General features: G+C 35.4%; 1 protein-coding gene across 2 annotated transcripts in view; it reads right to left on the bottom strand.

The window, feature by feature from the left end:
* LOC123671419 (hemicentin-1) overlaps nucleotides 1-12866 on the bottom strand; it is a 365630-nt gene that overhangs the window by 246915 nt on the left and 105849 nt on the right. For both annotated transcript variants that reach the window (XM_045605267.1, XM_045605266.1), the window contains 2 exons: nucleotides 8861-9012; nucleotides 122-266 (listed from right to left, as the gene is read on the bottom strand). In XM_045605267.1, the coding sequence (XP_045461223.1) occupies nucleotides 122-266; nucleotides 8861-9012 (297 nt within the window). The remainder of the gene's footprint in view (nucleotides 1-121; nucleotides 267-8860; nucleotides 9013-12866) is intronic.

The following is a 12866-nucleotide window of genomic DNA, read 5'->3' as shown; positions in this document are numbered from 1 at the left end:
ATGCAATCCAATCGTTTGAGACAACTCTTGGTTCCTTATTCGAAAATAAAAAACATTCAACCGAAATGAAAGCCCGTTTTTTCCCTGAGTCCTAATAAAGATGAAATACTTAGATACTCACACGCAACACTGATTAGCCTGCTGTCTTGTATTCTGCTTCCAGGAAATCTAGGATTCTCTGCACGACAAATTAGCTCCTTGCCATCGTCGTCTGCTGACACAGTCAATGTCAAAATACTGGCGGTAAAAAATTCTGTTTCTTCTTCCTAAAAATAATATATATTTTTAATTATTTGTTCGTATATTCAATCTTGAAGATCTTCAAGAAGATTTGTGGTTCTAATATTATAATATTCTGGAGGGGTTTGAATTCTGACCACTTTTTTGAATCCAAACAGAAGCACTAAATTGGGCATAATCGAACGAACTAAAAAGGAAGTTATAAATTTTCAGGGTAGGTTCAAATTTCGATTCCCGAAAGTCGTTAATGGGTAAAATCAAGTTCGAATGTTTGTTTTCCTAACAATTTAAATTCTTTATATTCGTTATAAAATTTTGCATATAGATGTGAAATAATAATTTCAATCCTCATGCAAAATATAAAATAGATGGCCTAATAAGAACCATATAGAAAATTCAGGCAAAATATCGAAAAACAATCTAATATTTCAGTAACGATGTATTGGACCAAGTTTGAATTGTGCTAATGGATCTACAATAGGTGCTTTCCAGCCAACGTCAGGAGCTCCTCGGTATAGCTATACCGAGGAGCTCCGAAGCGTACCGAAGCGCACTTGTAGTGCGCACATTTATGGCCGTATATCGGCAATAACAAAGGTGAATGTTGTCTTCCAAATGGTTAAGGGTTTGTGGCTTATCCGCATAGATCAATGACTTTACATAGCCCCACAGAAAGTAGTCTAGCGATGTTGAATCACAAGATTTTGGAGGCCAATTCACAGGTCCAAAACGTGAAATTAACGTCACTAAACGTGTCTTTCAATAAATCGATTGTGGCACGAGCTGTGTGACATGTTGCGCCGTCTTGTTGGAACCACATCTCCTGGACATCATGGTTGTTCAATTCAGGAATGAAAAAGTTAGTAATCATGGCTCTATACCGATCACCATTGACTGTAACGTTCTGGCCATCATCGTTTTTGAAGAAGTACGGACCAATGATTCCACCAGCCCATAAAGCGCACCAAACAGTCAGTTTTTCTGAATGTAACGGTGTTTCGACATACACTTGAGGATTAGCTTCACTCCAAATGCGGCAGTTTTGTTTGTTGACATAGCCATTCAACCAGAAGTGCGCTTCATCGCTAAACAAAATAAAATGGACGTAGTGCGCGTTACGTATTCCGCACAGAACCATTATTTTCGAAATGAAATTGCACTATTTGCAAGCGTTGTTCAGGCGTGAGTCTTCTCTTGATGAATTGCCAAACCAAACTGAGAATAAATCACTCGACAGCTGTTAAATCGGTCGCCATCTTGAACAGTAATGCCAACTTAAAGTTATATACCTCGAAAAAAAACACCCTATATATCCAAATTTCTTGAATTTGATAGGATTTTCGGATAAAGAAGGAAAATCTAAAGAGAGGAACAAGGTATTTCTTCCGCATGCGATTTCAATACTCAATCAATCCAGTCAAACCAGAATATTGAGACAACTCCGTAACCAAACTTTGAAAAAATCAAATTTCTTTCAGTAGGTATTTATTAATTTTATTGAATTTTTGTGTCGCAAAATTGAAACAACGAAATGCAGAAGTTTGTAGAGGTTTTTTTTGAAGAAATCTTAATGATTTCCTGTAGTGATATCAGCACTGAAAACGATAACATTGAGGATTAAAATTAATCCTCGATGTTATAAAACTTGTAAATAACCATCCTGAGCATCTGAACACAAAACCTGCTTCAATCTTCAATCCGCCCAGTACTGTCTTAGATAAATTAAAAAGAGGTTGCTTTGTATGAATAATATCGCTCAAGATTTTCTTAGTTTTATTAGTAATACACATCGAATGAAATTTTTGTAATCAACTTGCATATTCAATCTGGCAATTAATGATGTCCAAAATTAACAGGCTCACCCCACTCGCACATTTTGTATGATACCGATCGAAAATATGCTCTCGTATATCCGACCCGTACTTTAGGGATACAGACAGATAAAACAGCCAATGGGAAACATTCAAAGAGTAAACGATAGACAGTTAATTGACAAATGATTACTTTCGTTCGTTCCCATCTGCATTTCCCATGTAGATGTCAAAGCGGTAGTCGATCTGCCGCCTATATTCGAAACCTATTTATACATCTGTGTCAGAATGAGATCTTTCGGATCCCCGAACAACTAGAGAAATTGACAGGAACATGCGGATTTTGAACCCCCCCCCTCTGGCATCTCCCTTTACGGCCGCCATTAAAGGAACTATCGAGTGCCGCGCATTGTTCAGATTCCCATCGGTATAAATGAGCCCGATGGGAATTCAGGAGGATCAACAATCGGACAAAATTGGAAACAATGTTTCCGAATTCCGGAGGTGAGTGAATCGCTATTCTTGGAGAATTGTTTTTTCTGATACCGGTACTGTCACGTCAGCTGCTTTCATCTATAATCAGGTTCGGCTTCGCGATTCGCAATCAATCTCTGGTCAGATGTTTCTGAAACTTTACGCTTCCATTAATTTTTTTTTTTTCGAAAAGAATTAGAAATGACACTCACATCCACCGATTAGCAGTCAGTTGTCGATAACATGAATATACTTACATGATAGGTGCAATAAAAAGAAATCCATTATTTTTGCATGAATAAAAGGCTTTAATTACAATGGTTAAAATGATCCGATTTAGGTCAAAAAACCGTTTTGTTTGCTAACTTATTGCATTTTGATGGTTATATCATTATGCCTAGTCCACAGAAGCCCTCGTTCCTATTGGCAAAAAATTAAGATTTTGACAAGCCTCACAGGAACAGATGGTTATCAGTTGGTGACAGGTCCGGACCATAAGGTGAATGCATAATAAGCTTCCAACCAAGATCCCTTAACTTCTGGCGAGTCGCTATCGATGTGTGCCGCCTGACGTTATCCTGATGGAACTCGATTCCTCTCCTTTTGGTCAAAGCTGACCTCTTCTGGGCGATTCTTCCTTCAAACGGTTCAATTCTTGACAGTGTAATTCCAAATTGTGCCATAGGACAGCAGGTCATAGTAGATAATTCCCTGTCAATCCAATCACACAGTAAAACCTTCCTGGTCATCAATCCTAGCTTTGCCACCGTTTCCGCCGGCTCACCGCGTTTCGATCACGGCCGTTTTCGCTTGACGTAGTCGTAAGTTTTTTTTTTACTTTACATCACCAGTCACCAAGCGCTTTACAAATGGGTCGATTTTGTTGCGATTCAGCAGCGATTCGCAGATCAAAATTTAGTTCATGAGGTTATTTTGCGTTAACCGCTTTTTCTTGAGACCAGCCTTATGCAAATGGTTCCAAACGGTTTCTTGTGCAATTTCTAGCTCTTGGGTAATCAAAACAGTGCTTACAAGACGGTCGGGCTCGACGATATCCATGATTTTATCGACTTTTTTGACAATTGGTCTCCCAGTGCGTGGTGCATCTTTGACATCGAAATTTACCGAATTTATCAGAATTACATGAACGAAATTGACGAAACCAAAATTGCGCATAATTGGCTGTTGCAGTATCAGGACCATAAACATCATCCACATTTTCAGCCTCCCGGCTTGCATTTTCGTCTTCATCGATAAATAACTATAAAATATAGCTCATTTTCTCTTTGCTATTGTCCATCTTTGATGCGCGCTCTAAATGAACTGAGTCCAATAATAACAAATTGTCAAAAAATGTTGTAGTAAGAAATCCCATCTTTCTAACTAAAGCCATCTTTTGGAAAAAAATGAATTTTTTATGCTACTAATTAAAGATGCATTCAAGTCAAACTAATTTGATTTTACGCAGGAACTTAACTTGACTTGAAAATCAAACTTTTTATGTAAAAAAGATTTCTGTATCTTTAGGTTTGGCTTGAAATCAAACTTCTTCAAACAGTTTGAAGTTTGAATATCATACTGCGCAACGGCCGCAACGTGTCTGAACCTGTACTCTCCTACTCCGCAAATTAGTTATAGTTCATATTTAGAAGGATACGCTTGGCTTGTTTCGTTTTTTATAAATGTTTGTTGTGCGTTGTATCTAAACTCGAAATGTCTGAACCTGAACTTTTTTTATGTAGCTCATGCAGCTCGGAATACGTACCAGAAAAAGTTTAGTCTGATTTTGAAGACCCCCTCCCTCCAAAAACTATGAGAAAAAAATCTGTAGACGAAGCAAAATCAATCAAAAATAAATATACAGATTTTTTGATGTTGTGGCAGGTGATTCCAAAACAATGAAAATTGAAAGGTGCAAATTATGTAAAAATAAAGAACAACGGTATAAAATGCCAATAGTGCAACTAGTTCTTTAACGACAATCGATGAAGTGCCACAAAAAATTGTATGGAGTAGAATTTTCGCAGGAAGCAAAACCTGGATCGAGAAGTATCTGTGGTAGGAACAGTGGTTGGATCCAAAATTTTTAAAATAGTCTTTCAACGGCAGCTCCTTTATTCTTAAAACATGTGGTTTGTTTTATTGTACTTGTAATTTTTATTAGCAGGGGGCTCTAGTGCCGGATTTCTTGTTTACAGCATTCACTTGATTTGTAAGAAATACTGAAGTAAGAACTTTTCACGAAAAATTTCAAGATGACAAATTGGAGTAGTATAAAAAAAGTTTGAAATTATGTATTTTTTTTGTTTTATATTAATGTAGGTATTTTTTGTACCCACTCACTATATTTATCATAAATAATTTACTCATTCAAGCTATATCTACTAAATAAATTATTTTTTAAATTAGTTTGACAAACACTTTGAAATTCGAACCAGTAACCATTGTCTAGTTTGATTTGACTCTAACCATTTGTCAGAAATTGAACTTGAGTTTGACTTAATTTCAAGTCAAACTTACTTGACTTTAATTCAAGTCAAACTCAAGTTAATCTCAAACATTCAGGCCAAACTTGTGCAATTCTATTACTAATTAATATCCACTTTCTTTGTGCCCAATAAACATCACTGAATAATTTGAGGGGATCTGAGTAATCTGTCATAGATTTCAAAATACTGAAAAAACTAATCTCTGGTCATTTATATTGCTTGAGAAGAACTTCAAACGACACTATCATATCCTAGCACGCAACACTAATCCCCTCATTTGATTCGAAATAAAATAGCCAATAACGTTTCGACAGTCTGTTGCGGACCCTTCGTAAGTAGTCCTGCATTTCAGAATAAAAGATTCAATTTCGCGTTGCACCATTTGGTGATTACTTGAGGATCTCTGTCCTCAAGAATATAAACATTGATTGGAAATTGATCTGGTGCTGAGGAGTTGGTCACTTTTCGCAATTCAAAATGACATTTCTATTTGACATTTGTTATTTCTTTATCATCATTAGATCTTATTCAATGATGGACACACTCTTTTTATACACTAACTGACGAAGAAACTGTAACACTCAGAAGGAGCTGTTTGAATTCCAATTTTTCTTTTTGGTAAAACATAGATAGTATAGCAAGGAGTGAATAATTGAATTTGAAGGAAAAATCGTTAAGGTTTATTCATGTAAACAATTTTTGTCACTTAAATATTGTAATCGTTTTTTGCTAGATTTTTAAATTTTACAATAAACCAGCTGTTCGAGGAGATCCAAAATAGATGTTTAGTTGTTGCTAAAATCCCTAAAGCACGTGTACGCGGAATTTATCGCCAGCTAAGTGAATTTGAAAGAGGTCGAATTATTGGTCTACGGAAGGCGTCATTTCGAAAAATCGCTAACCGTACGAACAGAAATCCAGTAGGAGAGTAAGCATCAAGGCACCGGATGTCGAAGGGGCACAAATGAAGTTCAAGATCGACGTCTAAGACTTAACTCGATCTTTGGCTGACGAGTGGTTAGGAGAACAAGGCCATCCCTTAACTCTCCGAATGGTTAACCGCCGAATAAGTTTTTTTGGACTGCAGCATTGGCTGCGTTCAGGGGACACAACCGTTGTAAAACAGTTGAAGAATTTTCGCTGAACGGATCTGATCAGTGAGCGCATACTCAACATGTTTAGTGAGCGGACGCCATTTTTCTGAGTTACTTTGAATTACGCTCACTAAACTTAACACTGTCAAAACAGAGGTTTTAGAGGTTATGTATTTTCTAACCGTTCAGAAAACCGCTCTCTGATCACTTTAGGATCTGTCAGCGCTCAGTGATCAGATTTGCAACTGCTGAACGCAGCCATTATCGATTCCATATTGTGTTACCTCTGACGGTTGAGCATCGCCAGCAACAATTACAGTGGTGCAGAGAACGTCAACATTGGAATGTGGAATGGCATCAGGTCGTCTTTTCTGATGAATCTCCTTGGGTGCACATGATGCCCAAAGAAGGGTTAGACAACGTCAAGGAGAAAGACGTGAATTCCAGTTTGATGTTGAGCGTCATGTACACCGGACAGTGGACGCTATGGTATGTGGTGCTATTGCACATGCAAGTAGGTCACTTGTAGTCTTTATTCGAGGTAACATGACAGCGCTGCGTTACCTTCAAGAAATAGTGGAGCCATGATCTCCCACACCTTCACTGGCTCCAATATTTTAGCAAGATAATGCTCGAATGTGAATCTTTTGCCATGGCCGCCCAGATCCCCCGATCTTTCGCCTATAGAGTATGTTTGGGACATCATGGGTAGAAGGCTTGGAAATTTACCCTAGCCCCCACGGACTTTGGTGGCTCTGAGACATGAAGTATAGGTAGCTTAGATAGTATCCCTCAGAGAGAAATAGACCATATTATTGCATCAATGCTGAGACGTGGTGGGGAGTGTATAGATAATCGCGGTGAACAAATACATTATTAACAAATTTATTAAAAAATAAATCATATAACTACTGTGGATTCGCTTAATGAACGATAATATTCACGTTCAGACTATCAAAACATCAGAATAAATATCAAAAAAATGAAAGCTTACATCCCACGATATATCCTGCAAGAATTGAATGAGCCACTACATCAGTTGGATCTAAAGACCAAGCACCGCATCAAAGAGAAATTGGCTTTCGGTGAATTTGTTTGAATTTTTTATATGTTCCAAAACTCGTGATGTTGATCAAATATCTTTCTTGCATCACCGCTCCAAATTCAACCGTTTATATTATATAGAGTGCTAAAAATAACTTGTGTCGAACACATAATAATATAATAATAATTAAAATATTTATTTGACCCACATACAGAACTTTCTTACAATATGTATAACATTATGTTCTAATTAAACTAACAAAAGTTCCATTAACCCTCAAAATGTCAAAAAAAACATTAGAAAAAAATATATGTATATCTTTTTATGTGGGAAATTATAATTTCATTTACTCAAAAACAAGAGGACACTCAAAGAGAAACAAATCCAGATGATATATAAAAAGAAAAAAACATCTCATCTTGAAAGGGAAGGAAAACTGAGCAAGCAGGCACATTATCTAAACATGAACAAATGAATTTTTTATACAGAGCATTTTTTTTTACAGACCATTTTTTTTTTTTTATACAGAGCATTTCTTTGACCACTCTTGCTGACATCATTTTCAACCATCAACATGTTTGTGGAAATGTTTCAATAAAATCCAAAATAAAATTACTTCCAGTAAATTATCAGTAAAGGACACCATTTTCGGATACATCCTATATATGTATTTTATATACATAACTGCCGATCGATCTTTCACCGTGGTCAATCTAGTTGGTAATCGACTATTCCAAAATTTCAAACATCTAGATATATGCAGGGTTATAAGAAAAAATACATAATAGATATACCAATTTAATTTAGGAGATGTTAACATTATCAATCGCAATTGATATCTATACTTCACAAGATATCTGAAAATTAATGATACTCGACACTCAATTTTTTGGAAATAACTGAAGAAATTTTTGGATATATTTGGAGTAACCTTCTATATCATTAGTGAGTGCAGAAATCATTTTACTCTATAGCGTAATTTGATCATTTGAATGAGCAATGGATGCATACTTGATATGGCTTATATTATATTCGAAAAAGTTTCTTCATAATGACCATTTGTAATTGTGGCGGCTTCTCATAAAGCTCCACCTAGCATTTAAACACAGCATTCGGTAGCCTAGACGTTAAGAGGTAGACTCACTCACCGAGATGCGACAAGGTGCCGGGTTCGAGTCCCGGCGGCTCCCGGTAAGTCCGGTGTGTGTGCCAGGGACGAAACGCATAAGTAGGCATATGTGAAATCCTACATAATTTTAGAAAAGTCAATTCTAGAACCATTAACTGATGACATTAATAAGATCATCATCACGAGTTCTACTTCAACAACATATAAAAAATTCGAGCAAATTCACAAATAGCCGATTTCCATTTGATGTAAAACGATGGTTCTTTCACACTACGAAGTCAGTTTCACAAATTATATTATCAGTGAAGTTAATGAGTACGATATGAAGTCACTGAATTTCAGAAAATTCTACAACTGTGAAACCTTCTGGAATATCCAGATCGTATAAATTAACGAAAACAAACCGTTTAATAAAACTTATTTTCATTAATCCCCCGAAACATCTAGAGTTTTGCAGGGGCTAAAGCTCTGCCAAATATTTGGCCTAAGTGATATCAACCAATATAACGAACCTACGTGTTTCGTAATAGATAAAGTTCCTTCTGTTAGTTTAACTAGATATGTTGAATTGCACTTACCGTAACGATGGATTGTTTAATGGACTTTCCGTCAAGTAGCCACGTTAGTTTGGCGGGGGGATATGAGCCGGAAGTTTCACATTTAATGTTCTGGGACTTCCGGTTCGACATCAGCTCATTCGGAGAGACTATCTTCACTTTATTGGGCTTCACTGAAATGAAAATGTTCGGGTTATAAGGGTATAAGACATGGACAGTAAAAGTGGACGGATACGAATGTGGGATATGGAGATATTAGAATGCAAATAGATCATATAACGCTATGTAATATGATTTCCAGACTAGCACTAAAAAACGGCACATTCGAATGTCCATTTCTTGAAAATTTTTCATGGAACCCAATACTCTCAATTTTGCCTGTTTATACAGGGTGTCTCCACTAAAAATTCCAGAATTTCAAGACGAGATTGTACCGGGTTTTTCACCATAATTTGACCCCCCCTTCAACTTTGTTACTGAAAGAGGTACAAAAAAATGTTTTCTACGAAAATTTCACGAAATCAACTAGTGTTTCTTTAAATGATTTCTCAAAATGAAATATATACAGAGTGGGCAACATATTGATTGCAACTTTATTTTTTCAAATGGAACACCCTGTATATTTTTCTATATTTGACTAGCTCCTTTTCCCCTGATTTCGAAAATATAACATATGTTTGGTCTAACTCTTTTATTGTGAGAACCACAGAGTTTCAAATTTTAAGAACCACCTGGCAAGCTGAATAATCAATTTTCAAGTGGAAGGCTGCGATAATTCAAAATGCCTTTTTTTGAGTTATCTCGTAAGCAACGATATGACATACGTTTTTCACTATAAATTGGAATTGGATGATTTGGATGCAACTCCATATATTCTCTCCTTGTAGCTTTCTTATTTTTATGGTTCTTCACATAAATATTTCAAATTTTTCCGCTTCTCTGTAGTGAATATTCGATGAATATGAATATGACAAACGAATGTTATATATCGTTGCTTACGAGATAACTCAAAAAAGGCATTTTGTATTATCGCAGCCTTCCATTTGAAAACTGCTTAGTATAAGCTTGCCAGGTGGTTCATAAAATTTGAAACTCTGTGGTTCTCACAATAAAAGAGTTAGACCAAACATATATTATATATTCGAAATCAGGGGAAAAGGAGCTAGTCAAATACAGAAAAATACACAGGGTGTTCCATCTGAAAAAATTAAGTTGCAATCAATATGTTGCTCACTCTGTAAATATTTCATTTTGTGAAATCATTTTAAAAAACACTAGTTGATTTCGTGAAACTTTTGTAGAAAACATTTTTTTGTACCTCTTTCAGTAACAAAGTTGAAGGGGGGGTCAAATTATGGTGAAAAACCCGGTACATGTGATTTTCAAGAAAAAATGTCATATAAGAAATGGTCGAAATATTGACGGTAATTTTTCAATTCATTTTTTTGTGTTTTTATAAAATATCTCAATTTTTTTTATAAAATCAATCACACTCCAGTTATCCATCTAGCCTTGTCAAATTTGATCATATATCTCAAAAAATTTCTTACTGCGCTCTCGGTTAGCAGATAAACATAACTATTCTTAGGTGAACAATATCAATCATATTTTTCCAATAAGTTTATTGTTCATTTTGAAAAATGAATGATTGTGAACATGTTTTCTTTCCAGAAAAAACTGCCCCATGAATTTCTCATAGTAACGGCGTATTGATAAGTGAACCTACCCTTGACGACGTGGTATAATCGTTTTGGTGTTTCGCCTCCTGCCATATATATTGGGCCATATATAGTGTGATATTGTGATCATTTCCATAATTATGTCATTGAATTGAATGAAGTGCATTGGTTACATTCCCAGTGATGAAATAGATCAAGAAATTGAAAATTCGACAGCAGAAAATATCACAAAACACATAATTTTGGAGACAGTTTACGGTGTTTTGTGAACATTGGAATTACGAACTTTATGTTGATAGTTCGAATGAAGGACTAGCAATATAATGAAAGGTTGGGCATTCAACATGAAACTTGCAAACGACAACGAATACAAAGAAAGTACTGTATAAACGTATATTTCTGCTGGCATCTTACAGAAAAAGTTTCATGAAAAATTCAACAGAGAAAATAATCCATTTGAAAAGATATTTTCGAAATGCAAGAAAGGCTCATGCAGGTAAAAGAAAGCAATTTCCAACAGAAAGAAGAAAGCTCAGTCGCTCTTAACAGGAAAGAAATAACGAAAACTCTAAATGGTTAACACTCTGTCTTTTGAAAAAAATTTTGAGCGAAAGAACTCAAGTATCACAACTAATCGTCTCTTTTCAACACCTAATATTAATTGGCAGAAAACAGGAAAATGGTAAATCAGTTGAGTGAATGGACATGTACGCATGTACAGGGTGGGCAAATTTCGATGTTTTAGCACTACAACTTTTGAACCAGAGGAGATAGACGAAATCTGATACCCACTTCTCGATCTCTTTTTCTGAGAAACTAAAAAGGGTAGTTTTCGTTTTTGGCCACCTTCTTTTGTTTTCGAGTTATAAGCGAAAATTGGAAAAATGGCGAAATCGAAAAACAGTTATATCTCCGCTAATACTCATGATAGAGCTCTGAAATTAAAACATTATACAGGCACTTTTTTACGTAGAATCCTGTGGCGTGCTCGTATTTTCAAAAGGGTTTTTAATTACGAAGCTATGACCCAAAGTTATGTTGTTTTAAATGGGAACACTAGATTTTTGTGCCATTTTCTGAAAGCTTAATTTTTTCTGATTTCAAAAATATATAACATCGTATGATTCGGATCAATATAAATAATAGAAAATGGCCAAAAACCTCTTTTCACCTAAGAGTCTCAATATTTCTATGGTTTCAACTGTTGATGAACACAGAAAAATTGAGCTTTCTATAACAAGAGCAGTGTCCTTCCGTCAATCTGATTATTTCTATGCTTTTCACTTATTTCTACAAAATTCGAATCTAGATATGTTTTATAAATTTTTTATCTAAAAATTGATTTGGAAATAACGGAGAAACCACAAGATCGAATTTTTCAATCTAAAGAGTTGTAATGAGATGCATGTATCAGGAGATTATTTACATAGGTCTCCAGAATCAATACGCACAAGTACCAATCCATTTTAAACAGCATATGAAACAATGCATATCTGATTGAACTCAACATTTTAATTACGAAGGGACAAACAAGAAATAATATTTCACCTAATAATGACAACAATTGCACAATGCACAGTCGACACCTCTTCTCGATATTTCAATAGATGAATATTTGAAACTCTGTTCAAGCTACCTAGGAACCTTTTTCCAAGTTCGTTTATCTTTTCGAAACTATTTGTATAAAATAAATATAGATTCGAATTTTGTAGAAATAAGTGAAAAGCATAGAAATAATCAGATTGACGGAAGGACACTGCTCTTGTTATAGGAAGGCTCATCAACAGTTGAAACCATAGAAATATTGAGACTCTTAAGGAAAAAAAGGTTTTTGACCATTTTCTGTTATTCATTTTGATACGAATCATACGATGTTATATATTTTTGAAATCAGGAAAAATTAAGCTTTCAGAAAATGGCACAAAAATCTAGTGTTCTCATTTAAACAAACATAACTTTGGGTCATAGCTTCGTAATTGAAAACCCTTTTGAAAATACGAGCACGCCACTGGATTCTACGTAAAAAAGTGCCTGTATAATGTTTTAATTTCAGAGCTCTATCATCAGTATTAGCGGAGATATAAATGTTTTTCGATATCGCCATTTTTCCAATTTTCGCTTATAACTCGAAAACAAAAGAAGGTGGCCAAAAATGAATACTACCCTTGTTAGTTTCTCAGAAAAAGAGATCGAGAAGTGGGTATCAGATTTTGTTTATCTTCTCTGGTTCAAAAGTTGTAGTGCTAAAACATCGAAATTTGCCCACCCTGTACAAGTATCGGAATAGATACGAAAGAACGAAAAATAACAAATTGTTCAAAGCGTTCCTGCGCTGTGAGTATCTTGGC

This window comes from Harmonia axyridis, chromosome 1, assembly GCF_914767665.1.
Source record: "Harmonia axyridis chromosome 1, icHarAxyr1.1, whole genome shotgun sequence".
Lineage (NCBI taxonomy): Eukaryota > Metazoa > Arthropoda > Insecta > Coleoptera > Coccinellidae > Harmonia > Harmonia axyridis.
This window is presented reverse-complemented; position numbering and strand designations above follow the sequence as displayed.